The 27,821-nt window shown below is 45.3% G+C and overlaps 1 protein-coding gene across 3 annotated transcripts in view; it reads left to right on the forward strand.

Annotated features, from left to right (window-relative positions):
- Nucleotides 1-27,821, forward strand: part of NEK11 (NIMA related kinase 11) — an 835,513-nt gene that overhangs the window by 732,417 nt on the left and 75,275 nt on the right. For all 3 annotated transcript variants that reach the window (XM_085630659.1, XM_085630661.1, XM_085630660.1), the window contains exon 15: nucleotides 2,460-2,556. In XM_085630659.1, coding sequence (XP_085486785.1) covers nucleotides 2,460-2,556 — 97 coding nt within the window. The remainder of the gene's footprint in view (nucleotides 1-2,459; nucleotides 2,557-27,821) is intronic.

Genomic DNA, 27,821 nt, shown 5'->3' on the forward strand with positions numbered 1-27,821 from the left:
TGCTCAAAACATGCCTCTCTTTACGTATTGTGGGCTACAGGAGGAGCCACCATCACTTTCTAGAGGCTTTGCATTGTCGCTGGGGCTTCCTAAGATGGTCTTATTTTTCAGTTCTCGCTCCTCCCTCCAGACATTATATTCCTCTGGGGCTTGTCCAGTGGGATTCAGAAACGTCATAGAGTGGTACAGTCCAGTTCACAGTCTTGTGTTTGTTGACCCAAGTGGATCCTTCTTCACAGTTCTACGTGTACTTCTACGGGGGCTGCAAGGACCCCAGGCGTCCTATGGCAGGCAAGCAAACTAGGCCCGCCATACCTTTGTTGGATACCGAAACACAGTCATTATTGGGGAGCAGAGGGCGCTTCGGACCTGCTGCCCAGGGTTCTACAGACGAATGATAACCAAATACTATTTATTTCATCTTTAAAAAAATGTATTCCATTTCGATAAAATTCCTTCCTGTCAACATGTTTTGTTCCAGAATGGTCAATTTCATGGGACTTCATCAGGGTTTATACTTGGTTATGGTATAATTCAACCCCAATGAGCAAAGTTTTCCAATAACCAGGTGCCCTTCACATAATGTAATACTATATTGCTATGATGTTTTTTTTTTACATTAAACTGATAAGGAATTGTGACTTCCTATGACTACTAAAGGGTGAGCTGGATTACTGCTAAATGTAATCTGGTGAACTGGATATTTTGGGCAGCCAGATATTCACAGTGACACTCAGCACCCGGTTATCTGAACAACCGAGGTGTGCCTGTCAGTAGTAGTTTCCTGGCTGCTGTTTGTATCTTAATAGTTCAATGGAAACAACCACCAGTGCCCATCCAGTCAAAACTGACCATGTCTGAGTCTCCATCCAAGGCTCCTAAGGCTGGACTCTTCCTCTGTGCTCTGGAGCAAGTTCAGCAAGAGAGGCCTCTGCAGCTTTTCTGATCCAGTCCTACTTGGACCCAGAGCACACCTAGGGTGCGGTGTTCCATGGTTATCAACAATCTAGACTTCGGGTGGAATGATCATGGAGGCGCAAGGTACTATTCAGGGAGCCTGTTTGTAAGAATCCATCTAGGGGTGTCCAACATAGGTCCAGGCTGGCAGGATCTATGTCTGATTACGAAGATTGACACTAGCTATGTAAATGGGTAATCTTTAAAATCCCTACATGTAAATGTATCTGATGTGCATATCCTGAAGTTCTGGGATACATCTGAACATCCTGGACCTATATTGGACACCCATGGAATAGAGACATCTAAGGACAACTTCCTCATTTATTAACCAACTGTCTTATATACCGGCATCCTCTTCATCATCTTACTTCTCTCCGCCCCAGTTAATGTTTTTTTTAATTATTGTTTGCCGATTCTTACTGCAGTGAAAACATTCTTGCGTTTTAGTGTTTCTTTAAGACCCATTCCAATTATTTATTTAGTATAAAATATCGAACTGCATTGTTTTTATAGTCGGTCCAACTTCTCAATCTAGCCTTACGCTTGGCTTCCTACAATAAAATGTTCACCTTGACAACTTTAAACAAGTTTCTGTTCCCCCTTCATAGGTGTGGCTAACTCCCTCTACAGCCTGTAACATGGACGGTGGGTGAAGCCAGTGAAGGAGTCTGTGTATGAGGGCTTGCTACGGTCAGCTACACCCACGCACCATATCCCAGTGTGCAGGGAGGGCCTTAATGGAGGTTAAACCCCCTGCACTACAGAGCCCTGGAGACCTGCTCTGATTCAACATGGGCCATGCACATCTCTGCCTGCAATCCAGAAATGATTATGCACATAAGGCAGAGATTTTCACACTTTGCAAAGTTTATCAGATAGCCTGCTGTAAACATGCAACTCAACATAATATTGTATCTTTGCTATTGGTTTACACTTTTACTGTTAATAACAAGAGCAGTGACTTCTGGGACTTACAGCATGTCTACGGAATGGTTTGCACACTTTCCTATGTTGTTCTGATGGTCTTTCATCCTCTCCACTTGAAGGTTTCTTTTTATCTCTGCTAACAGACTTGCAAAGACTTCACACTAATATTTCTAAAAGCACACCTCGGCGACCGCCTCCATTGTCATTATGCAAATGAAAGCGTGATCTCGATGTGACTTGCAAGATGCTTATTTCCAGATATCTTACCCAAAGCTGCCATGAGTACAACCCGCTTCGGATTATTTATTCTGCTTGGTAGAAATAATGTAGGTTTTGCTTCACCAGATATCACCCTATTCCACGGAATTGCTTTATTCCATGTGGTTTGTCAGAATGGTCCTGGCCATGCCTGACACATCCCTTTGATGTATATTTAATCCTACGGTTCATGTATAATTAATGCTGCCTTACCTTCCCAGCAAAGGTGAATTGTCTATACTTTTCTGGCTGCCCTTGAATATCGCATTGAGTGAAAGGTGAATAAAGCTGTGTCTCTCTGCATTGATTTGCAGGCACCAAGACAGTCACCGAGATGTCGCCGGCAGGACCGCGGGGACCCGGCGCCTTCAATGACACCATGGCCTGGACCAAGCTGAAGCGCATGAGGGAGTAAGTCGCGCATTCACGGGGAATGGGGCGGGGACCAGTAGGAGGTGGCCACCTGGGCTGCGTCTATTAATACATTGGTATTTGACGGCGACAAATCTAACAATGGAAATTGATTGAATGTGCTGATATATGCTGTTTTCATATATAAGGTCTGCTATTAACCCCTTGTGTGCCACGCCCTTTCCCCGCCCTGTGCCGGCCATTGCATTAGCGGGCGGGGTTTATGACGAGCTGGACTCGTCATGGGCACAGCGCAACCGCGGCCCATGACGAGTCCAGCTCGTCATGGGCACAGAAGGGGTTAAGTAAAGCATTACAAGGTGTATTGCCTTGCACAGGGGAGCCTGGGCGGTACTCTGCTGCTTAAGAGTGGAAGCCATAGTGATATTACTCAGTAGTGCATATCACTGTGATAAAAGTGAATAAAGGAAACAGGATGAAACAGACAGAGACGAGTGTAGTCATCCTTGTGCTTTGTAAGCCATAGGAACAAGTGGACAAAGTCTTGCTATGTGCATGCCCACACTGGATAGGAGGGAGTCAGAGCTGTGGTGTTTTGCCTGCAAAATAGTTGTTATGCACCGCAACAACGTAGTGCATTACGGGGGATTTAGAAAGGTTGGAGACACTCATTTGAACATTTAATAACACCCAAATGTACCAGAAATCGAGGACCTATAATGATGCATAATGTGCAATAAAATGCAAATTGTATTTGATATATTGAACTACAGATTCCTCACATTGAATTACCCTGGGCACCAGACTGTATCTGGAAACTTTTTTAGGAATTGCTCCCTCGCTCCAGTAGGTGGCGCTATAGGACTCTTCCTCTGGAAATGATGGCACAGGGCCATATATAGGTGGCACCCTTGCACGCTAATGTCACTTCCATTTTATTCTTTGCCCTTCAGCGTGGATCCGGAGTTATATCATTGTCCTTCATTGTCTTTTCCTCAATGCCAACGTCTTCAAAGCTTTGGGGCCTTACTGGAATTTTTCAGCCTGTCCCTTCAACTTCAGCACCTTTGCTACCTTTCAAGGAGGCTTGACAGACCCTCTATGGCATGGCTGAAGCCTTGTTCAGTGCCACCAGTAAGTGGTACGATGGGCTTGCTCCATGTGACCCTACTTGTTTGCCTTAGTATCTGACTCTGGATGACCTTGTGGCTCAGGCTTCTACCAGCAAATCCAACCCAAATGACATCACAGACTGTATAGGTCATTCTGTGGGCACTGGCATAGTAATTCATCCTCATCCCGGGATGTGCATCACCGATTTAGCTAGACACGTGCAGGCATCCCTTATGGATATGCATTTTGATGACTCCAGGCTGGTTGAAGGTATGGCAGATCTGCTTTGGAGCAGTTCAAAGCCATGTTACAGCTTGCTCTCCCCAGCCCACTAGTTCCTTCATCAATACTGGAAAGTCAGGGTTACATCGGGGCCCTGCTTACCACCAGAAGCAACTATTTCGGCCTTTCACCATCCCTTCAGCCCTTTTGAGGTTTCAGAGAACATGGGGAAGGCCGAGGACGGACCAACAACAAGGCTAATCCTCACCTTCCTTTTTCACTGCTGCCGCCACTGCCAAGCCTCCCCAACTGATGTGCGGTTACTTCAAACCAGTGGGTCCAGCAGCTCACCAATCATGGTTATGCCCTTCCCTTTCAGTCATTTGATCCCCCATACCCATGCCTCCAATCATGGCAGACGTTAAGTCTTTGCTGAAGTATGGGGCAATGGAAAGAGTCCCCAGGAGAGGCAGAGGCAGTGGGTGCTGCTCCTGGTACTTCTTGGTGCCTACAAATGATGGGGAGCTCAGACAAGATGTAGCCCTTGAATTCTAGAACACCTTCCTTTGGAAGGACGAATTCAAGATACTGACACTGGCCCATGTTTTTTCTATTCTAGATGGAGGGGATTAGATGGTGCCCTTGGGTCTGCAGGTTGTGTGGTTTCATGTACCATCCTGCAGTTCCACAGGTAGTTCCCCATCTTTGTTGCAGAGAAGTAGCACTTTCAGTTTACCGTACCGCCATTTGGCCTCAATGCAGCCCCCTTTGTATTTACAAAGGTGATGTTGGAGGTCACAGCCCAAAACTTGACAGCTGACTGTTGAGGGCAAGTTTTATCACAGTCATTTGTGGACAACCTGCTGACAACCATCTTCCTTTTATGTACCTGAGGAGTCTCCACCAACAAGCCAAAATGCCACCTTCGGCCAGTGCAAAGGTCCACCTGAAATTCATTCAATCTGATGGATACATCTGCCAGTGGATTCCTCACCTTGTGAATATCCCCTGCGCCAGCAACATTCGGAAACTTTTGTAGCACTCCACGCCGATGAGGTCGAAGACGACGTCACAGAGACACGGCTTCGCTCGCGACTCCGCTGATGTCACTGGATCCATAAGAAGACCTTGTCAGCGTGATGACGGCAGTTCCCTTTTTTTCCGCGCCGTCGACGCTAACGGTTTTCGGGGACTATCTCTGTAGCTTTTAGCTGGATACTTTGTTTTCCTGCTGGTATCTCTCTTTCTTCTTGTTTGCAGTTGGAAAATGTCGACTAAGAAGTCCGGGTTTAAGCCTTGCAGGGAGTGCAGTAAGAACATGTCGATTACGGATCCGCACGAGGACTGTGTCTGGTGCCTTTCATCGGATCATGATGTCGAAGGGTGTTCTTGCTGCCGCAAAATGAGCACAAAGACTCTGAAGGAAAGGGAGGCCGAGTTATTCATTGCCAGAATGAAAAAGGAGAAGAGAGATCGAAGAAGATCAAGGTCGAGGTCGAGATTGAGGTCGGCGTCGAAGTCGAGGTCGGGGCATGCTTCAAAATCCAAGAAACACAAGAAAAAGAAGAGGCATGGCTCTCGACATTGTTGAGACAGGGATGCGGCTCCGAGATCGACCTCACCTTCTCAATGTCGTTAGGACTTTGTGTCTCCTTCTCCTGTCTCTGTTCCTGATTCTCCTGTTGGCCTGACCTCGCCTGCAGCTTCACCTGAGCATTCTCTGGCCCCGGCTCCATCTCCGACGCCGGCTCCATCTCCGGCGTCGATTGGTCCGAGTCCGGTGATGCCTTAGCCTGAGCCATATCCTTCATTTCCAGGCCCGGGTCAAGATCCGACGCATTATTTAAATGCAATGTAAGGGGTCTTTACTAGAGCTTTGTACCCCTCTGGAGCGCCTTCAGGTCCCATGGGTGCAATGGCTTTCAACTTGGGAGTTCCTCAAGCTTACCCTCAAGCTCCCTTTATGCCATTTTTCCCGGCAACGCCGTCTTGGCATTTACCGGCGCCGAGGACATTGACGCCGCTTCCATCTTCACCGTCGCCGGCTTGACCTCGTTCGACTCCGGCTGCTCCTCTGGATCCAGGTTCATCGACGGCTCTGGCGCCGTCGGATTCGGTTAATGCGCCGCCGACTCCTGTTGTGAGAATCAGATCCAGGAGGGAAGCTCAAAGGGTACTAGAAGAACAAAGGTACCAGATGGAGGAGGTGGAAGAAGGTGAGCTCATGGAATCTGATGATCTGTTTGAGGAGTTGAAAGAGGCTAGTGGCCTGGACTTGTCACCTGAGTGGGAGATTACTCCTCCGGCTGATACTCCTTCAAAAGATGTGGCTCCCTACCACTCAGTTATTAAAAAAGCGGCTGAGCTTTTGGGTCTGCCGTTACCATCTGCTGAGTTTAAACCGAACATCCTCACAGAGGTTTTACATTCTCCTTCCTCTGTATCGGAACCCTTGCTTCCATTCAATGATGCCATTATTGAACCGGTCATGAAAGTATGGCGTAAGCCCTTCTCTGCTCCTGCGGTCTCTAAGGTTGTTGCAAGAAGATATAGGGCGGCTCCAGGGGACCCAGACTTTCTGACTTCCCATCCTTCTCTGGAGAGTCTGGTGGTTCAGGCTGCCTGTTCTAAAAGATCTTCAGGTGCCTTTCCCCAAGTCCCTAGTGACAGGGATGCTAAAAAACTAGACCAGTCAGCTAAGAAAGTCTTCTCTTCTGCGAGTATGGCTTTAAAATCGACAAATGCCACCTGTCTTTTGGGCCGATATATCCATGCTCTAATGGATTCAGCGAAACAACTGGCCACTAAATTGTCAGAGGAGGATAGACAGATCTTTAATGAGGTGCTATCGGACATTCAGGCGGCTGCACGTCAAGTAATCCAGAGCGGCCTGGATACTGCTGACTCTGTCGCTAGAATAATGGGCTCTTCGGTTTCCACAAGGAGGAGTGCATGGCTGAAGTCTTCTGAGTTTTCCCCTGATGTGCAGGCAACTCTTCCGGACTTGCCTTTTGACGGTTCTGGGCTTTTTGGTAAAAAGGCTGATGCTGCACTGGAAAGGTTTAAAGAAAGCAAAGCCACGGCCAAATCTCTGGGTCTTCAGACTCAGCCTAGGGGTTCATTTAGGAGGTACAGGGGCATTGGAAGATCGTCCTTTCGTACTTACAGGCAGCCCCAGCAGCAGCAGCAACAACAGCAGCAGAACACCCTGTATAAGAGCTACAGGGGCAGAATCAGAGGTCGTGCTCCAGGTCGGCAGCTCTCCTCCTCCTCTTCCTCTTCCTCCGTCCCTCCCACCACTGCAAAGCAGCCCTAGATCCATCATTCTGGATCATGCTGGTCCTGTGGGGGGCCGGCTTACCCATTTTCTACAAGATTGGGAATCGGTTACTACGGACCTTTGGGTTCTAGATCTTGTAGAAAATGGGTACGCCCTTCCCTTTCGGGAACTCCCTCCAAATTACTCTCCTTGCCAAGGTGCTTGCTCGGAGGACCATCTTCTTCTCCTCCAGGAGGAGGTCCTAATGTTGCTAAAAAAAGGTGCGATAGAGGTGGATACGGAGCAGGAAAGGGGTCAGGGATGCTACTCCCGGCATTTCCTGATTCCAAAGAAGGATGGCAGGCTGCGTCCAATCCTGGACCTCAGGATCTTGAATCTTTTTCTGAAGCAAGAGAAGTTCAAGATGCTCACCCTTACGCAGGTTCTTCAAGCGCTGCAACAGGAGGACTGGATGGTGTCGATCGACTTGCAGGATGCGTATTTCCACATCCCCATTCTGAAGTCGCACAGGAAGTATCTCCGGTTTACGGTAGGGTCGTAATATTATCAGTTTGCGGTCCTTCCGTTTGGTCTTACTACTGCACCTCGAGTCTTCACCAAGGTGATGGCAGTGGTGGCAGCCCATCTCAGAAGGTCGGGGATTACAGTTTTCCCCTATCTGGACGACTGGCTGATCAAAGCGGAGTCGCCAGAGAAGGTGTTTCATCATCTGCAGGATACAACCCAGCTGTTGTACAAATTGGGTTTCTCGATAAACGTGCCCAAATCTCACCTGGTGCCCTCTCAGCGCAACCTGTTTATAGGGGCGGTACTGAACACTACTGTGTGTTGAGCATTCCCACCTCCACAAAGGATTCTCGACATACAGGAAATGATTCCCTTGTTTTACAACGGAGCGGTCTTTCCAGTCCTGAAGGTCCTTCGTCTGCTCGGTCTGTTTGCTTCCTGCATTCTGTTGGTCAACCATGCACGCTGGCACACGAGGGCCCTCCAGTGGTGCCTCCGCAGGCAGTGGTATCAGCACAAGGGAGATCTCAGGGAGTCTTTGAGGATCTCCAGAGAAGCTGCAGCGGATCTGTCTTGGTGGAGCGTGGAGGGCAATCTATCTCAAGGAAAGCCCTTCCATCTACCTCCATCAGTGGCCACAGTGATAACGGATGCATCCACTTTAGGGTGAGGTGCGCATTTGGGGGATCTGGAGATCAAAGGTCTTTGGTCTCCAGAGGAAAGGTTGCTTCACATCAACCTTCTGGAATTGCGGGCGATACGTTTGGCGCTCAAGGCCTTCCTCCCTTCCCTACGCAGTCAGACGGTTCAGGTCCTGACGGACAACACTACTGCGATGTGGTATGTCAACAAGCAGGGTGGAGTGGGGTCGCATTGTCTCTGCAGAGAGGCTCTGCGTCTCTGGTCCTGGGTTCAGGATCATCGGATTTGTCTGTTGGCAAATCATCTGGCCGGGGTTCTGAACGTGCGTTCAGACAGTCTCAGTCGGTAGTTCTCTGCCGACCACGAGTGGAGGCTCCATCCGGAGGTGGTTCGTCACGTCTTTCGGACGTGGGGAACTCCTCGGGTGGACCTGTTTGCCACTCACGAGAACGCTCACTGCCCGTCCTTCTGCAGTCTCCAGTGTCCGATGCAGGGAGCTTTGGGGGACACGTTTCAGTTGAGTTGGAGCTCACAACTCCTTTACACATTTCCTCCCATACCCTTGATTCCTTGGGTTCTGAGGAAGATTCGCCAAGAGCGGGCCCAAGCCATATTGATCGCCCCGGATTGGCCAAGAAGGGTGTGGTATATGGATCTTCTCCACCTCTCCTCGTGCCCTCCGTTCCGTCTCCCTCTCAGGGCAGACCTCCTCTCACATTCGGAGGGGCAGATTCTACACCCCCACCTCCAGAGCTTGCACCTTCATGCCTGGAGATTGAACGGGGCAACCTGAATTCTTTTTCTCTCCCGCCTGATGTGATAGATGTAATTTTGTCTGCCAGACGTCATTCCACCAAACATATCTATTCCTATAGGTGGTCTAAATTTGTTCTTTGGTGCGGAGAGAAATCTATTGACCCTTTGAGGGCTCGTTTATCCAACATCCTTCAGTTTGCTCTTTCTCTTGCTCAGCAAGGCTTTGCTGTAGCCACTGTGAAGGGATATCTATCGGCTTTGTCATCTTTCCTTTGCTTGGCGGATCAGCCGTCATTGTTTAAATCACCTATTGTTTTACGATTTCTTAAGGGCCTTACCAATAAGTTTCCACCTACTCCTTTTATTGTGCCTCAATGGGAATTAAATCGTGTCTTAACTTACTTGATGGGTTCTCCCTTTGAGCCCTTGTTCAAGTGTCCCTTGAGGCTGTTGTCTTTCAAAACAGTCTTTCTTATTGCCATTACCTCGGCAAGGAGGGTAAGTGAGCTTCAAGCTCTGAGTTCGAAATCCCCGTTCTTGACTATTCATGCTGAAAGAATGGTACTCAGGACCAGGGCTGCTTTTCTGCCAAAGGTGGTAACTCCTTTCCATCTGGGGCAGTCCATTACCCTTCCTACCTTCTATCTTCCCCCTCACCCTTCCAAGGAGGAGGAGCGGCTTCACCGCTTCGACCCTAAGAGAGCTGTGAGCTTCTACCTCGATAGGACTAAAGACTTTCGAGTGGACGACCAGCTCTTCGTGGGCTTTGTTGGCTGCAGGAAAGGCAGAGCGGTGCACAAGCGCACCCTTTCCAGTTGGATTATCTTGTGCATCAAGATCTGTTACTCTTTGGCCGGTAAGGAACCTCCAGAGGGTATAAGGGCTCATTCTACCAGGGCTAAGTCTTCTACATCTGCCTTGTCTAGAGGTGTTCCTGTGGAGGACATTTGTAGGGCGGCAACTTGGTCCTCCCTCCACACTTTCGCGAAGCATCATTGCTTGGATTCCGAGGAGTGGAGGGATGGACACTTTGCTCGCTCCGTCCTTCAGGTCTTTCTGGTATAGAAGGGTGGACACCCTCCTCCAGGAGTGGGACTGCTGTGGGAATCTTTTCACAAGGTGAGGAATCCACTGGCAGATGTATCCATCAGAAGAACAAGTTACTTACCTTCGGTAACGCTTTTTCTGGTGGATACAGTATCTGCCTGTGGATTCCTCACTGACCCACCCGCCTCCCCGTTGTCCACCCTTGTTTACCTACAATTCTAATGATGGTGTTTCAAAATGTATTTGTTACTGTCAAAGGCAGTATGTTATTTCTTTTGCCTTCCTATATTATCTCCACACTGTGTGTGTTGCTTTGTATATTATGTACTGTGTATACTGTGTATATATTGCTGTCAGTCCGTCCTTGTGCCTCGAAGGCACGGAAAAAAGGGCGAAAGTGACGTCATCATGCCGACGAGGTCTTCTTATGGATCCAGTGACGTCAGCAGAGTCGCGAGTGGAGCCGTGTCTCTGTGACGTCGTCTCCGACCTCATCGGCGTGGAGTGCTACAAAAGTTTCAGAATGTTGCTGGCGCAGGGGATAGTCACAAGGTGAGGAATCCACAGGCAGATACTGTATCCACCAGAAAAAGCGTTACCGAAGGTAAGTAACTTGTTCTTCATAACCAAAAGAAATACATTTTTAAGCATACATCTAAGGTAAAGAATAATTGATATACTCGAGTTTTAAAGGTGGTTTAATTAAGCCACAAGAAAATCGCTGATGAACCACATGGTGTCGAGGACATCTTGGGGATCTGGAACTCACTCCAGCAGAGGCCAGCAGTGCTTAGGCAGGTCCTGTTGCAATCCCAGGCTAAGGTCAGCTGGGCATTTGCAGGGAGGCCTCTGGAGCTTGTTATGTCCCTGTAGCTCAGAATAGGAGGTCAGTCAGCTGATCCTTGAAGTCACTTCAGCCTGGGATAAAGTGTGCAGGTCCATTCTTAGTTCGCAACAAGCAGGGCAGCAGAGTATCAATTTCTTGCAGCAGAGAAGCACAACAATCCTTCTTCTGTAGTATCCACAGGTCCTGAGGTGTACTGAAGAGTTGGGCCTGAAGGTCCAATATTTATACTTTGTGCCATCTTTGAAGGAGGGGAAGGTTCTGTTCATTTCCCGCCAGAGGTATTTGGAATTTCCTGCCTCCCTGCCCTGGCCCCATCTTGTGTGGGGCACAAAAGACTAGTGTCAAACCCTTTTTGAGTGTGCTGAGTCAGAGGCTTTGTGAGGTGCAAGTGTGGTAGGTGACAGCTCCACCCCCTTAAAGCCAGAGATGGCCCATTATTCCAACACCTATTCCTCCTTTGCCTCACTGTCTTGGAACAATACACAATGACCAACTGCCACCAACACCTAGCCATGGTTACAGGCTACAGGCACGAAATGGTTAGGACAAGAAAATGCCAATTTTCTAAAAGTGGCATTTTCAGAATTGTGACTTAACATCCAACTTTACCAAAAAAGAGGGTTTTAAATTACAGTTCTTTAGACACCAAACTCGATATTCCTACTTGCTTCCAATTGAGAGTCATCACTTACTAAATGTAATTATGTAACCACATGTTATCCTATGGGAGAGCTATGGCTTGCAGTAGTGAAAACTGAACTTAATAGTTTTTTACTACCAGGACAATTAAAACCTAAAGGCACAGGTTCCGCTTTTTAAATACATTGCACCCTGTCTATGGGTGATGTATATGTATTAAAAAGGATTGCTTTAGGCCTGGCAAAAGCTTTCTTTTGCCAGATCGAAATGGCAGTTTAAAACTGCACACATAGGCCACAATGGCAGACCTGAGACATGTTTAAAAGCCTGCTTAAGTGTGTGACACAATGTTGTTTTAGACCCACTAGTAGCATTTGATTTACACACCCTGGGTACAGGTAGCACCACTTTACTAGGGACTGACAAGTAAATTAAATATGTCAATTGTGTATGTGACAATTTTACTGTGTTTAGGGAGAGAGCGCATGCACTTTAGCACTCGTTAGCAGTGGTAAAGTGTACAGAGTCCTAAAATCCAACAAAAGCAGGTTCAGAAAACAGGAGGGTCAAGGCTAAAACTTTGTGAATGACCCGGCTAAAAGGGCCAACTTCAACAGTCTGGTATCTTGCACCACGTGAAAGAACTAACAATGAGCTCTGTGAGCTGGTTCCCATAGGTTTAGATTTGCATGCGTAAAGGTATGTCCACTCCTCTACGTTGTTGATAACTGAGTTGACTATTCGCGTACAGTCACTTACAACTCATGTGCAAAGCAAACATTTTAATGTATGAGCATATGTGCAAGGTTTCAACATATATTTTAACTTATGCCTATTTTCCTAACTGTGTGCTTGTTCAAGGTGCGCTATGTTTACCTTATGGATTTCTAAGGTAATGAAAACTGTAGAATTATGTTTTTAATTATAATAGAGTCACTTTTCTGTAATGTGTAGTACAACAATCAGGGTATAGCATATCTAATAATAGAGTTGCCTTTGAGCAACATGCCTTCCATGGGAAATGTTTATGAACACTACACATTTATGGCTTTTTACTTATTCACTACACTCCAATTGGAGATCCTGTCCCATCCCCCAGTCATCACCCATGTGTCCCACCCATGCTCTAGTCTTAGAAAATCAATCCATACCCTCTATTATTCAGATGACATAGGTAGCATTTAAGTTTGCAAAATGTATAAAAACTGATTATGTGCATCAGTACTTTTTAGGGATTTTTGGTTTAAACCAGCATTTTTTGGTCGTACATGTATTTTACAGAAAGTTTTGCAAATTGAGGCTTTTGACTTTATTCATGCATAAATCACACCTGCACCTGTAAAAATAATCGGGAGCCCGTTAACTTTATAAAAGTACAATTTGTACAGCGTTTTAACATTTGGAAAAATGTCGACTGACGGATGAAAACACCTTGCATTCCAAGTATGCTAAATGTATTAAAATACGGCCGGAGGGCATCGGTAAATACCATCTTCTCAATGGCAAGCGGCTCCCTCTCAGCAGCATTCCATGCGCAGGTGAAATGTTTGCCCGGCGCCTGCTGGGCCCAAGCGAGAGGCGTTTGTTCGGCGCTGTTGAGAAGGTACACCGCGCCGCTGGGTGCAAAACAGTGTGAAACAATTGCATATCTGAATTTCCAAGTGGCTCGCACCTGATCTTTGGTTTATCTTAAGAATGAAAAAGATAATATATGACTGGGAAAAAAGGGAACGAATAAAGTTTCCATGCAAAATTGTTTAGCTGGAATGGAAGACAGCATTGCTTTCTCAAAAAACTGAGGTGAGAAATCATGAAGGAGGCACCATGGGCCTCATCCCAGTTGAGTTGTGACATCACAATGCCTGTTGCAGAGCCAGCAGTGAAGGTGGAAGGAAGGTCTCAGAGCAGCTGTTTAATGCAACAAAAATGAAACCTTGCTTTTCTATCTTCTGCTCTGTTTTTCTAGCTTACAGTGACAAGCAGAAATAACATGTTTATTTTTTGCACTCCTTAGATATTTGTAGAAAGGTTAGATTCGTTCTACATGTTTCTACACATTCCGGGCACCGCAGCTTTTTAATTTTCTTTTAAATAGGACTTGTATTAAACTGTTTCTAATATTTTTTGCAACAAATATTTTAACAGGATTTTGATTCGCAGCAACTCCTCCGTAGTGGCGGAGCAGCGTCGCCCCACTGCCTGGTGCAGAGCCAGCAAATGAAAAATAAAACGGTGCTCTAGCATGGTTTTATTTTATGTTTGCCGGCTCTGATCCCGCTTGTGCAGGGAGGGGCAGGCATGGGAGGGGGGAGGAGGAGTGCTGGTGCGCTCCCTACGTGCACATATGTGTTTGGCCGGCCATCTCAGGCCGACCAAAACGCACATGCAGACTTAGGTTTCTCCAGCCTGGCTGCATTCAGCAGCCAGGCTGGAGAAACCCCACAGACTCCCTGACCTAAGCGTAGTGTCTTTCCAGCCCGCTCAGGCCAATCCCGGCGCTCCTCTGCAGCACGGGGATTGGATGGGAGTCTGTCCCAGGGGCTGCTGGGACCAGGAAGAGGACAGCAGTAGCTATGCAGGAAGTTCTCTTTTTTTATTATTACTAACATGCCCCCCCGCATGCTCCCCCCTGAGCTCCCCTAGCCGCCTACCACCCTTTGTTAGTGGCGGCCGCCACTGTTTTTGATGTGTTTAATATTGCACTTAAGGTTCTATTTTTATTCTCCATGTTTTCAACCATGCTCTCTTTTTCATATGAAAGAGCTACGCAACAAGGTTTTAAGTGGTTTGTGGGAACGGTGATGGTGTGACCATGTATTATTTGGGATAAAGTCCCCCTGCTCACATGTAGAAATCAGCACAGTATGGTCTAATTCTACACGCTATTCCCCCTCCAAAAACCTCTAATTCCCATTATTCATCTTCCTCAGAATTACCGGGACCCCCTGTAATGGTAAATCTTAGGAGTGGAAATAATGAGAATAATTATGGGGCGCTCGCAATGAGTTCTCCTGAGCGGTTCAAGAGCAAAAAGAACACGTTAAAAAATAAAGAAAAGCAATGTGAAGTGATTCAAATCTTAAGGTAACTCTTCAAAAAATGAATGGGAGGGCACTGGAAATCATTGTGGAAAAGGAAAGTATGATAGATATATACTATGGAAATCTGCATGTATGAGCGTATGCTACATTTATTTAGTGCTTACCACTGAACAGGGTCTACGTCAAAGAAACTGGGGGAGTGCGGGTAAGAGATCCGTAGCAAAGTTGTGGAGTCAATGAAAGTCAACCGGGGGCGCGCTGTTGCACCGTGTTAGACCTGGCATTTCTTGGCCTGATTACCCCTGACTTTTTGCCTCTACCTCCTCTATTTTTGATGCTGTGAAGGATTGCGTTTTATTGGCTTAGATGCTTTGGGCACTTTGTCGCTGCTAATCAGTGTCAAAGTGCAAGTGCTCGCTGTATAAAGTGTAATGATAATTGGTTGTCCATGATTGGTATGTTTGCCTTACTAGTACAGTCCCTAGTAAAGTGCACTATGTGTGCCATGGCTAGTAATGCAAATGCTACTAGTGGGCCCGCAGCACTAATTGTGCTACCCACACAAGTAGCCTTAAAGAGAGAACTCAGGCCTGCCACTGCAGGGCCTGCGTGCAGTTTGTTAAACTGCCATGTTGTCCTGACAAGTGCATCCACTTGCCAGGCCTTACCCTTCCCTTTTTATGCACATCGGACACCCCTATGGTAGGCCCAAGGTACCCCCTGGGCAGGGTGCCGTGTATGTGAAAGGTAGGACATGTACTAAGGTGTGTACCATGTCCTGACAGTGAAATACTCTCCATTTTATTTTTCACTGTTGAAACTAAAGGCCATCTTGCCTATAGGACAGAATGAGGAAGGCTGTGTGATATGTTTCCAACCTATCTTCCTAAAGGCTTAAGATGGAGAGGTGAAATTTAGTGTGCCTGAACTCGCAATTTAATAACACATCTTTTTGTGAAGGTGGTTTTTGCATTGTGTGTTTAGGAACCACTCTTTTAGAAGTGGCTGGGTTTTTGTGATTTAACATTTCTGTGTGTCTCTGCCAGGTTGTGGATTTTCTGTTTGGATTTGAATGTGATAGGGTCTGGGGAATGTCTTGACCCAGGGGAGGAGGTGAGACAGCAACAAGCTGACCTGCATCTGGAGTGTAGGGGGGAGGAGTAGCCCCTGGAGGTGAAGAGGCCTGGGTTGCTGCCATAAAACAATGGCTCCATTTCCTGCTGAGTGATTGAGGACCCAGACCCCACTATCAAAGGCAGAAGGTGTCACTGGCAGGGAGACACACAGGACTGGTTTAGACAGGGGTCAGTGCCCCCCTGAACACAAAGACTTCAAAGACATTTAGGGGTATAATTATGGGAGTTGAAACCCCTGGACTTGGGAATGGAACTGTTCAAGACTGTAAAGGATTGAAACTACTTTGTGGTCAAGAGGAACCTCTGCCAAGGAAGAAACAGCTGAATAGACTGAACTAAAGGACTGACCCTTGCTGTGTGTTCTGGGGCTGGCCTGCTGTTTGCTGATTTAACCAAAGAGAGGCTAAAGGGACTTTGCTGTGTGCTGTGTCCCCCTGCTTGAAAGGACTTTGCTGTGCTGTTTCCTGAAGTAGCTTAACCCCAAGGGCCCGAGGAGAGCTGGCTCCCTGTTGTGGAAACTCGGGAACACAAAAGTTTCCACAAGTGTCTCAGCAACGCAGTGTGTGTGTGCATTTTGCAGCCTGAGACCCTCGTAAGAATTGCCCTGTGATCGTGGGCACTTGGAGTCCAAGTGAGTCTCAGCCACGCTGTGTGCGTGTGCTTCGTGCAGCCTGAGACCTTTGTGAGGATTGCCCTGCGATAGTGCACACCTGGAGTCCAAGTGAGTCTCAGCGACGCTGTGTGCGTGTGCTTTGTGCAGCCTGAGACCTTCGTGAGGATTGCCCTGTGATCGTGTGCACCCGGAACTCAAGTGAGTCTCCGCGACGCTGTGTGCGTGTGCTTCGTGCAGCTTGAGACCTTCGCTAGGATTGCCCTGTGACCGTGCACACCCAAAGCTCAAGTGAGTCTCAGCGACGCTGTGTGCGTGTGCCCTGTTGCAGCCTGAGATCTTCGTTATCGCCATAGGCCCGGACCGGCATTCCCAGGGGAGCGGTGCCACCTGCCCGAGTCCACCGTTGCCAGAAGCAGGACCTCGAACCAACCCCGTCGGGGGAGGGCCTGAGTTCCACTGCCCGGAATCAACCAAGTCGCATCAGAGGCCCAAGTCGCGAGAAGTGGAGAGGAGATCTAGGTCGCACCCCCCAGGTAACGTGTGTCGCGTGTGGGGCGGGGAGCGGGCTAGGAGAAAGACGCCCTCGGCCTCTTCCGTTCTTGCAGCGCGAGCCTCTGCTCAAGCTCGTATCGCAGCCCGTACGTGCCAAGGAATGGTAGTACCAGGGCCAGAGTGTGGAGAAGCACTTTGGTTTACACCATACCTGTGTTGGGGGCATATGTTGGCGGACGCTGACTGCGAGTCAGTATGAGTGGCAGAGAGACCGTCTAAGCACCGTGATTGGTGCCGAAGTGCCTTGCTCATTGCATTGTTTTTGCATAACGAACTGCCTGATTGTTGCATTATGCATTGCATTGTTTTTGCATAACGAACTGCCTGATTGTTGTATTACGCATTGCATTAGTTTTCATAACGAACTGCTGATTGTTGCATTACGCATTGCGTTCGTTTGCATAACGAACTGCCTGATTGTTGCATTACGTATTGCATTATTTTGGCATTACGAACCGCTGGATTGTTGCATTATTTTTACATTGCAAAGTGCCTGATTCTTGTATTACGAACTGCATAGCATTGCATTAAGACTGCATTGGATCATCTAGAATTGCTCATTAATACCGCCAGAATCTACAAGGGCTGGCTGGCCTAATACCCGGCCAGGAGGAATATTACAAATACGCATACGTTGGATTTCTATTGTGTGATCGCATCGTATATCTTTGTATATAAACATATACTTGTTTTTCTATGAAACTCGTGTGGAGTCCTTTTGTGGTGTCATCATTGGGTCACTGGGAGCATGGTTGCAAATACTTTACACATTTGCCTTGAAGATAAGCCTGGCTGCTGGTGCCAAGCTACCGAGGGGGTGGCCTAAGGTCCCTACCTCAGCCAACCAGGGAACCGCAGTTCTAATACACTTTCATTAGTTTAAATTTTTCAATCCCCAAAGAATTTTACAACAAGGCGAAATTATTTTGCAAAGTGTATCTGGCTTAAAATCTCTGCGGTATTTTGTAGGAGTATGGGAAGTTGCTTAATTTATTCAGCAAAGTAAGTATAATTCTTGCACAATCTACAAAAAACCCCTCAAAGTATGCTTTTTCTTGTGCGAGGGGTACTTCCAATACTTTTGAGACTTTCCCTTTGCTTTGTGAACTTCATGCAGTGTTTGACATCTATTGGACACATGAGCAGTGGATTTTGTGTTGTGTAGTAGGACTCGATGGTCTCTGATTCCTGCTGAAGGAGTCCAGAAATGCGCTGTGCTTAAAATACAACTCGTGTAAGTTTCAGAGCAGCCGAGGTAACATGGGTATCCTGGGGCTGATCTACCACAGTGTTCAGTGCCAGCTCAGACAGCTGGCACTGAACAGGTAACAGAGCATCTATAAATCATGCTTTGTAGGGTGCCTATAACTACTCTTCCTGTGCTCTAGCAGTCAGTGGAAACATCTCACATTTGGAGGTGTTTTTCTGTGTGGAGTCAGAAAACAGACATGTTCCACTAACTCCTTTGCAGAAAGTTTTGTCAGTAAATTAGGAATCACCTTATTTTTTATCTTCTTTATTTGGAGAGAAATTACATTTCTTGGTAATCGTCTTCTCAGTTAGAAGAACCGAATTAGTTAACACCTTCTGATTTTCTTACAATAATTCTTTATTCAGTTCTACAAAATGTATCCAAAAACATAGCCAATACGTTTCGTTCCATGAATCGAACTTCTTCAGGGCTTTGTTATTGTATAAGTCTTGCCAGGCCCTGAAATTGATTGTCTGTGGTCTAGTTGCCCCTATGTTTCAGTCTGTAGTTTGTCCCACTAATGAGCTCTTGAAATGCAACTGGTGGCATTGGTAATTACTTCTTGTTTATTTGTGTTCCGATAGGTAATAAGTGTTTTCATGCTAGCACGTTCCAGTGAGTTTCTGCACTCCGTGTTGTGCAGCAGCATGGTGTGGCGGGAGGACAGTGATTTCGCAGTGTGAACACAAAGCAGATGGAAGGCAGGGGTAGGCTGACATTGTTTGCAGCAGTTCAATTATCCTGCATTTGAAGCATTGTGCGTAGATTACAGATAATTAAATAGTGTTTATTAAAGACTGTGGAGAGTTAGGACTGTGTAAGAGAAGGCCAGTGGCTGGTTGGTTTGGGGCAGAAAGAGCCAGATGAAGTCAGTGTGGGGGCTCTGACGTGCGTCAGAGCTCTGTGGGACAAGTTGGAAAGAAAGCAGGAAGTTGAACAAAGTGTTTTGGTGGCAGGCATCGCAAACATTGATTTTGAACTCAAGCAACCCATGGATTCCAGCCATTCAGTACACGCTGTCTTGTACATATAATCGAGAAGACTAAAATTGCTGTATTTAGAGCAGCAAGTGGCTGCAGCTTATAATAAAGCGGCGTCAGATTGGCGCACATTCATGCCTTGATGACCTACCCCAGCGCGCGGCGAGTGAATCACAGACCTTGATTGCGTCTGGTTTCTTCCAGGCTCACAGCATTACTGCCAGCCTCCACCTCATCTCCGCGGGCCCCCTGCTGGGATACGCACACTGATTAATGCAGAACAGATGCACTGCTGCTTCAGTACATACATTGAAACGGCGCACTCTTCTGCGCTGAATGGAAACCAGCAGGAATATGTTGGCTTAAAGATTCTGCTAAAATCTTAAACTATGCACTGGTCATCCTGGCATTTAACAGCTGCAACTTGTTTCTGCTAAGAGTTGTCCAACTTTTCATTCATGCTTTAAAGATGGTGCTAGTCTTTTTATATCAGGGGTTACAATAGTAGGGGAGCGATTCTATTAAGGAATTCAGAGGAAGGAATCAAAACAATTATATAAACAGGATACCTCTGAAACCATAGATTGGACTCTTGTTTTTGCCTCATTAGTCCTTTTTACTAACAATGGGCTTCGAGCAATTTCTCATATTTTTTCTTTATATATATTTTTCAGTTCCGTAAACCAATATGTTTTAAAACATACCCTTTGAATAACATTGCAGTTATTATCAAATAATTACAGTACTCACATATATACAATATGAACAGTGCAGACAACAGCAACCCAAATTTTTAACATAAAACCTTAATAGACGAATGCTCTTTTCTAAACAATGTTTGTCCTACGCATTGTTGATTGTTATCGGAACCTTAGTTATTAGGTCCTCAACATAAAGCTTCACTCAAGGTCCTCTGGAGGTCGGGAACACTTTTATATTCAGTTTTATGGACTCAGAGAATAGATATATAAATTCACTATCCCACAACGTTCACTATTGAATAAATCCAATTTGTCCATATAAGCCCAGAAACTCCAGAAAAATAAAATGCCAACGCGTTTCAATCCTCGTTGAGAAGGACCATTACAAAGTATTTATAGGAAGGTCTTCATCAGGGCAGTGTAGTTTTCAAGTAGGACATCATGCCAGGATATTTGTTCTCTCATGTGCTGGAAATATATGGTGGCAATATTTCACGGCCGTTTCTGATTTTGTTCAGGTGGGTATCAATCTTTATACCGCTTGTCGGTCGTTAATCCATTTTTTTTGTAATTAATAAAAAGGGATCCATCCAATTTATTTTTGAAGGCGTCTTTACCGATTTGGGACTGTTTTTATCCCGTGTACGGCTTTCAGTTCTTATCTGATCAGTGAAAAATCCTTTCCGTTGTTTCGCGTCTTTTTATATCAGGCATGACATACACAAAAATAAGCCTGTTTGAAGATTAATCAGTTTGTGGATGTTTGATTTGTTGCTCATTACCATAAATTGAATTTAACCAAAGCGTAATGTTGCGGCTGCTTTACCCTCTACTTGGTCACTCAAGACTTCCCCATCCAATCACAGCGTTTGTCGAAATATTTACAGGTTGAGCTCATTTTAGATGGATTAAACTGTAGAACCCTATTAAGATGGCTTATGGGCTTCAGTGCATAGTCGTGTGTGCGAGACTCGTGATTGATTACAATTGTGGTGGGGCCCACTCAGCCGTACATCATCAATGAGAACCACTGAGTTGAGTAGTAATAATTGTTATGTACTCTGCTACAAACTCAAGAATCTGCTTCAGCAGTTGTCATCTGAACTCACTAGTTATTTCTAAATATTTTATTTTGGGGGCTTCCAGTGCTCCACGTCAGTCCTTCTTCCTCTGCTCCCCGCTGTGTCTGTGGGCACAGTGCCCGGTCTATTGGGGCTTTTATTTGCAGTAAGACATACATGACAGTCTGGGAGGAGTATGTCGAATAACACTCCAAAACACAACCACAAGACAGGTACAAAACCCAAATATAGAAGCAGTGGCCAGATGTATGAACACATTCGGTATATTAGATGGTCTGCGACCAGTAAATGTGTTTTTTGGATGTACTAAGCCAATGTAGAGATTTGGTAACAGGTTACCAAATCACTTAAAGAGGTTAAAAAACCATACTGAATCGGTATTTTGCAGGGGCGTTTAAGGTTAAGGTGTCTCATCAAAATACCGATTCCTTATGGTCTGTGTTAATGTTTGGAGATCGAATTCTAATCCAGAAAAAATATTTTACTGACTACTGAAAGGTAGTGGTAATCCATTTGCAAAGTTGAAGACATGTTGAATCATAGATACAACACCTTAAAAGCAACCTATATTGGTTTATATTTCTGCCACTTTCTACAGTAAACGTTTAATGGCTTGGACATTATTTAGATTCACCCGAATAATAATGTCACCATATGTAGTAATTGGGGTCAGGGATTTAATCCCGGGTAAGAACAATGTAAGCGTGCCAGTTTCACTATTTTTATGGGTGGAGTGTAGGATCTGTCTGAGGTCATTGATTTCAGCTGATCACACATTGTGAAAACTGCAGTAAACATTTTGAATGTTTTCACCTACATGTTCACGTATTGGCTGATGAAGGGTCAAAAGAGGCAGGAACAGGCCCCCCCCACCAAATCCAGCATCGACCATCCCTGGTCGTCATGGATTTTAAGAACCTTCGGAATAACATGTAATCGAGACCTAGAGTCAGAGATTTGTAAGCCACCGTATGGAAAAAGGCTACTCGTCCACGACCATCGCTTAATGTCATGGTCTCTACGGTGGTCCCCGTTCCTGGCTGTCGTCTGCATCTACTTCAGTTCCGGATGTTCAGACTAGATCTTGCATCATGCCTTTACCGAAAAACCTGCTGTGCATACCATGATATTCTCTAGCTAATATGCTATGGTGAATATACTCTTCTGAAAATCCCAGAAAGGCTGGCTTATATTGAATGTCAGAAACATTTAGTGTCAATACCGTTTTCGGGGGCTTAGAAGTCTGGCTTTTAGCCATGAACCGAAACGAAACTATCACAACTTTTTTTTTATTGCAAATTTGATATATTACAAAATAAGTGTATGCAGTGTGCTTCATGATATACACAATATTCCTTGAGACTTACACTAAATAAATACAAACTGGAAAACATCACCCATGCCTACATCAATGCATAGTTTTGACCAGTGACATCAGCTGAAGGCAGCTTTACAAAATAATATCTTGTTATGGATGGAGGTTTAAACCAACGTTGCCAACACTGTTGTACTAAGAGTTGTCTAGTGAAGAAGTTAATGCAAACATAGAGCATTATTGTCTCCATCAGTGATTCAGAATGCAGATTTTTGAGTCAAGTGTAATTTAGACTGAAGATTTTGAAGAGCAATATTGTAGCCAAACGTACTGATCTTTTTAATGTTTTTTTTAAATAATTATTTTTAAACTTTATTTTGTTCAATTTTGTTAACTTAAACAACTGCAACGTGGTTGTACACAGACTTTTACAAATCTCCAACCGGGCAAGATCCAAACATTAGCAGTTCCAGTGACACATCTGCCCTGTATTTCCAATTATAACAATATATACACATGCACACTTGTCATTCTTGGGAACGCAGAGGGTACCCTTCGCCATACGTGTCTGCCATATACTAAGAACTTCGTTTTAAGTTTCACTATCACTATCAGAGAAATCGTTGTGACCATTTCCGTTTCCCATTGGGTTAAGAAACTCCCTGCAAAATTCTCTCCAGGTTGCAAGATCTTCAGATGGCTTTTCATCTTTTCTACAAGTTTTCATGTGCAGTTCCTCTGCAAGTGACCACACACTCCTTATCCAACTCTCCAATGTTGGCGCACGTGTGCTCATACAGCCTATAGCCACCCTCCTTGTGGCCAATAGCATGGCTAATTGTAGCAACCTGTAAGTCATTTTACATTTCCTAGGCTTCGGGAACTGCCCCAAAAGACAGAGTGTCCTCCGCTTGGATACCTACTCTCCCACACACTTTCGCTACCACACTAGCACAATACTGCTGGACCTGTGGGCATTCCCACCCTACTATGTCGAAACCCTGCCTGAGTCCTGCCACATCTAGGGCATTTGCGGGATCGCATCTGATCTATACGATGTAGCCTCATAGGGGTCATGTGCACCCGCTGTGTAAAATTCTAATGTTTCAATTTTAGACGTGCACTACGGGATACTTTGCTTGTTAGTGCACATGCCCTCGCCCAGCTTTTTTCGACAATGGAGACTGTAGATCCTCATTCCATGCATGCCATGCCTTGAGGGCTAGAGATCCCGAATCTACCCTCGTAGATTTATATAATAGTGATACCAATCCACGTCCACTGCCACACGTAAGCAACATGTCCAGCGTCTCCGTCATCTGAGGTATGAGTGGGTAAGTGGGCCATGTAACCCTGACTAGTTCCATTAGTCCCGCGTCCTGCAGGTACTGCCCTTGCCCCAGGTCAAACCCCTCACATGCCTGTTCGAATGCAATGAAGGTGCCATTCATGTACAGATCCGCAAGGACCAGGCCTCCACCCTCCGCCAAGCCTGGAAGGACATATCTCAGCCATTATGCGCACCGGGGCCAGCAGCCAAATATTTAACTCCCGGTGGAAAGGTGCAGAAACTACACTACTTAATGACCAAATTAACAATCTGAAACTATAAACATGAGAGAGGTGTTCCTACAGGATATCTTTTCTGCTTTTACCTGCTTGATCATTTAGTCTTGGTCACAAGACCTGAGGAAGTCACACTGGCGCTCAAAACAGTGGGTAACAGATGTTATTCTTCCCTTGTTAATCTCTTTGCTTCTACCACCCTGGCAGGTCTTAGGTCTACCAGGTTCACTTCTGTTCTGGTACTTCAGTGTTATTTAACACATATGTGCAGTGACTCCAACGTAGGAAGCTGCAAATTGATAATGGCACTCAGATGATCCTTAGACTTAAAAAGACTACCTTTAATGTGTCTAGGCTTCAAAAAATCCAGGCACGTATGAGAAGAAACCAACTGAGCTTTAAGGATACTAAAATAGTTTATTTTGTTGTAGTCTACCACTAACATGTTAGACTAATACTCCTAGTTATTCTCGATGAGCTTTTGAAGATTCCACTAGTTGGAAAATTGAACTGGAGATGAACACTCTGGTCAGCTACAGGACCTAATAGCTATTTACCGAACGTTCTTACAATATCACTAACCTTGTTTACATCTTACTAAGCACTGAAAGTGAAAAAAGTGTGAATCAATGCCAGAAAACAGAAATATTGGTCAGTGGAGCTGATGGCTAAAACGTCAATTTATTGAAGAATACTGCAGGGCCTGCTTCCTGTTTCTTTAGTGAAAATCATTTCTCAGTTGGCAGCCATTTGTCCATAGCAGTACCAATAAATGTTGCTACCATGTCATGTCTTTCCATCTTAAAAACCTACAACATCCCATCTTTTCTCCGCTCCCGAAGATCCCAACCTTTTATGCATTTTAAGCACCAAGGCTGCCCTGCAAAAGTAGATGTTTTAGGGGGCTTCAAGAGTATCTGATCATATGCCTACAGAATGTGGAGGCTCGTTTGGTTACAAGAGCTGAGTGGAGAGATCTTGAAAATAATTATTATTTTTTTTAAATTCTTTTTATTAACGTTCATCGCCTTCAAATAGGGTACATTACAGTAATGTATATTATTCAATCAGGCACATGCAAAGTTAATCACGACATAGCACCATGTACACTGAGTGGCAAATCAAGGAGAATGCATGTCCTCAAGGGCTAGTTGCAGTGGTGGGGTGCAAATGTTACCTCTGTATTGATTCCAGGGTCCCCAAACCCGGGACCACTTCCCGGGGCAGCCTCGAGCCACATAAACAGTCTTTTCACGGAACATGCACCAGTCCATGTTGGTCTTCCAGGTTTTCAGCGATGGAGGGGCAGCTGCCCCCCAGGCCTGAGCTATGTTCCTTTTAGCTACCATAGAACCAAGTGTGGTCCATTGTGTTTGGTGTGCGTTCAGGTCAGTGGGCTCCCATATGTTGAGCAAACATCTACGTGCCTCTGGGTGCAGGGGGATTCCCAAGACCGTCCCCACCACTTCATGAATCTCCCTCCAGTAGGACTGGACAAGTGAGCACTCCCAGATGATATGTAGGAACGTACCCAGCTGGCTACACCGCCTACGACAGTCTTCCGTGGGCGCCCTTCCCTTGAAAAGAATTATTGATGTACCCCATGAGTGGAGCCTCAACCTGTTTTTGTGCTCCCAGGGAACTTTGGTGCTAAAGGAGGGGCCATAGGCTCTTGTGCAGAGGCCCTTCTGCAATACCCATTGCAGTGGTGTAGATGTATCACACGCCCAGTGTAAAACTGTCATTCCCACAATTGCCTGGGGTTGTTGCTTCATGTAAATGAGGAATACTGTTGTGCAGTTCAAGTTGTGCTTTTCAAACATCACTGGACTTCCAGGTTACCAGTTCGCAAGGGTGTAGTGCCGTACCAACTATACCTGACTCAGCAGGTGTGCCACTAGGATAGATTAAACTGTCAGCTCTGCCAATAACATTTGTACATGTACAATGTACAGCGTAAACAAAAGGAGAAACAAAAGGCGCAATGACGTGGTTGCTGGCAGCCGTGTCACTTTCTCTGTGCAATAATACATGATGATGTATGCCCGTGCATGTATCATTATGCAAGACCAAGTGCTTGACCACGCATGCATGCTTTCAAAATTATGCAAGTTCCATTTTTTGTGTTGTTTTTACCGATACAAAGGGGATCAGTAAAGTGGGAGAAGAACATTGGCGAAGCCAACATGGAGCGTGGTGGGGAGAGCATACGGATTCAAGAAAACAACCCGAAGCATTGAGATGACAAACACTTGAGGGGGGCAACTGGAAAAACATGCATTCTCATGGAGTGTCTGAGCAAGATTAAAATAAGTAGTTCCCTAAAAGTGAGCAATGGAAGGACACATGTAATGAGGATATGCTTCAGGTGAGGGCAAACACAAGATGGACAGGGTAAGCCATCGCATACGAAGCAAGCAAATGAAAGTGACAATAAATTCAACCAATGGTGAGCAATGGGTGGGCGGTTAATCCCTTGTGAGTTCTTGGTAAACAGACATTAGGTCTTTTTCAACCAGATAGTTGCACTGTCTGGTGGGCTAGACTGAAAAACAACAGAAAGAAAGGGAGCAGGATCAAAAGAGGGAAAAAAGAAAATACAAATGGAAACAAGGAAAATAAGATGGAAAGTAGGGAATAGAAGAGAAGAAACATAAAGAAAGGGAAGGTGCATGAAAGAAGGAAGACTGAAGGAGAGGCAACAAGAAAAAAGAAGGAATGTACAAAGAAGTAATTAAAGGGAAGGAGAAAAGAGAAGCTATAATATAGAATGAAATGATTAGGACCTTTAAAAGGAATTAGAGATGAAGGACTGAGCTAGGAAGGAAGGATGATGAAAGGAAGTAAAAAAAGAAGAGAAATAATTAAAAGGAAGAAATAAGAAACTAAATAGGGATTTAAGAAGGGATGAAGGAAGGTCAGAGGCCAAGAAGAAAGAAAAAATAATTTAATTAGAATGGATGGAAGTAATATAAAAGACGTTAAGGTAATCGCTCACTTTGCACAATCACTCATTGCGAGATGGTTCATAGTAGTAGATATTTTATTTTTCTGACTAATTCCTTGTCACTTTGTGAATTGGATAGAGAAAGGAAAGGATTCATAACGATGTTTCGCCTTCACACTTTTTCTCCTCTACAAGAGAATTTTTTTTTTTTAACCTGATATAGATTTTCCTAATGGTGACAGGACATCTTGGAACAGTCTGTGGACTGATGTTAAAATACAAGCAGTAAACTCCGAGATATAATGTCATTCGTCTTCTCCAAGTACCTATAAATGTCCTAATTGATCCTGCAGTCTTGGAACTGCAGTATATTCAGTTACCGGCTGCAACCTTGAAAGAGGTTTTTGAAACAGCCTAATGTGGAGCGCAGACCACATTTAAGACTCCAGAAACAATGTTTTATGTTCCTTTGCCTTATTGTATTTTATCCTGCATAGCACCCACATTCATAAATGTAAGCCAGCCCTGCTTAGAAATAGCAGCTTGTTTATTACAGAAGTACCGACCATGAAATTACAGCTTAATTGCTTTTATTGTTATTGTAGTTGCCTGGAACTGGATTTGAATTATGTCTACCAAGTTCATATATTTATATATTGGGCGCATCTCTGAAACTTCAGAATGTCGTTCCTTTCACAGATTTTTTTGTTTTTTGTAAATGTTGCTCGGTTTTAAAACCTCATAAACACTTAGGAGCTTTGTTATGTTTTATTATAATGATTTTTGGACTAGTGCATCATTTACGGGGAGGCTATGTAACCCTTTGCCACGAAACATCAAGTTGCGTTTTGATCTGTCGCAGCTCCACTCTCCATTTCAGGAACCTCTGGGGATGAAAAAGACTCACAGCTGGTGGTAACCGCTCCCATGTCCTGCACTATTATCGCTGTGTTCCCTGTGTGTTATCCCTTCTCTCTGTCTCCTCTTCTGAGACTCCGCCCCATGACCACCACTCATGTCCCACCCCCATGAATACTCTGTCCTCCCCAACTTCATTTTTAGGAAT

This window comes from Triturus cristatus, chromosome 10 (genome assembly GCF_964204655.1).
Source record: "Triturus cristatus chromosome 10, aTriCri1.1, whole genome shotgun sequence".
Classification (NCBI taxonomy): Eukaryota; Metazoa; Chordata; class Amphibia; order Caudata; family Salamandridae; genus Triturus; species Triturus cristatus.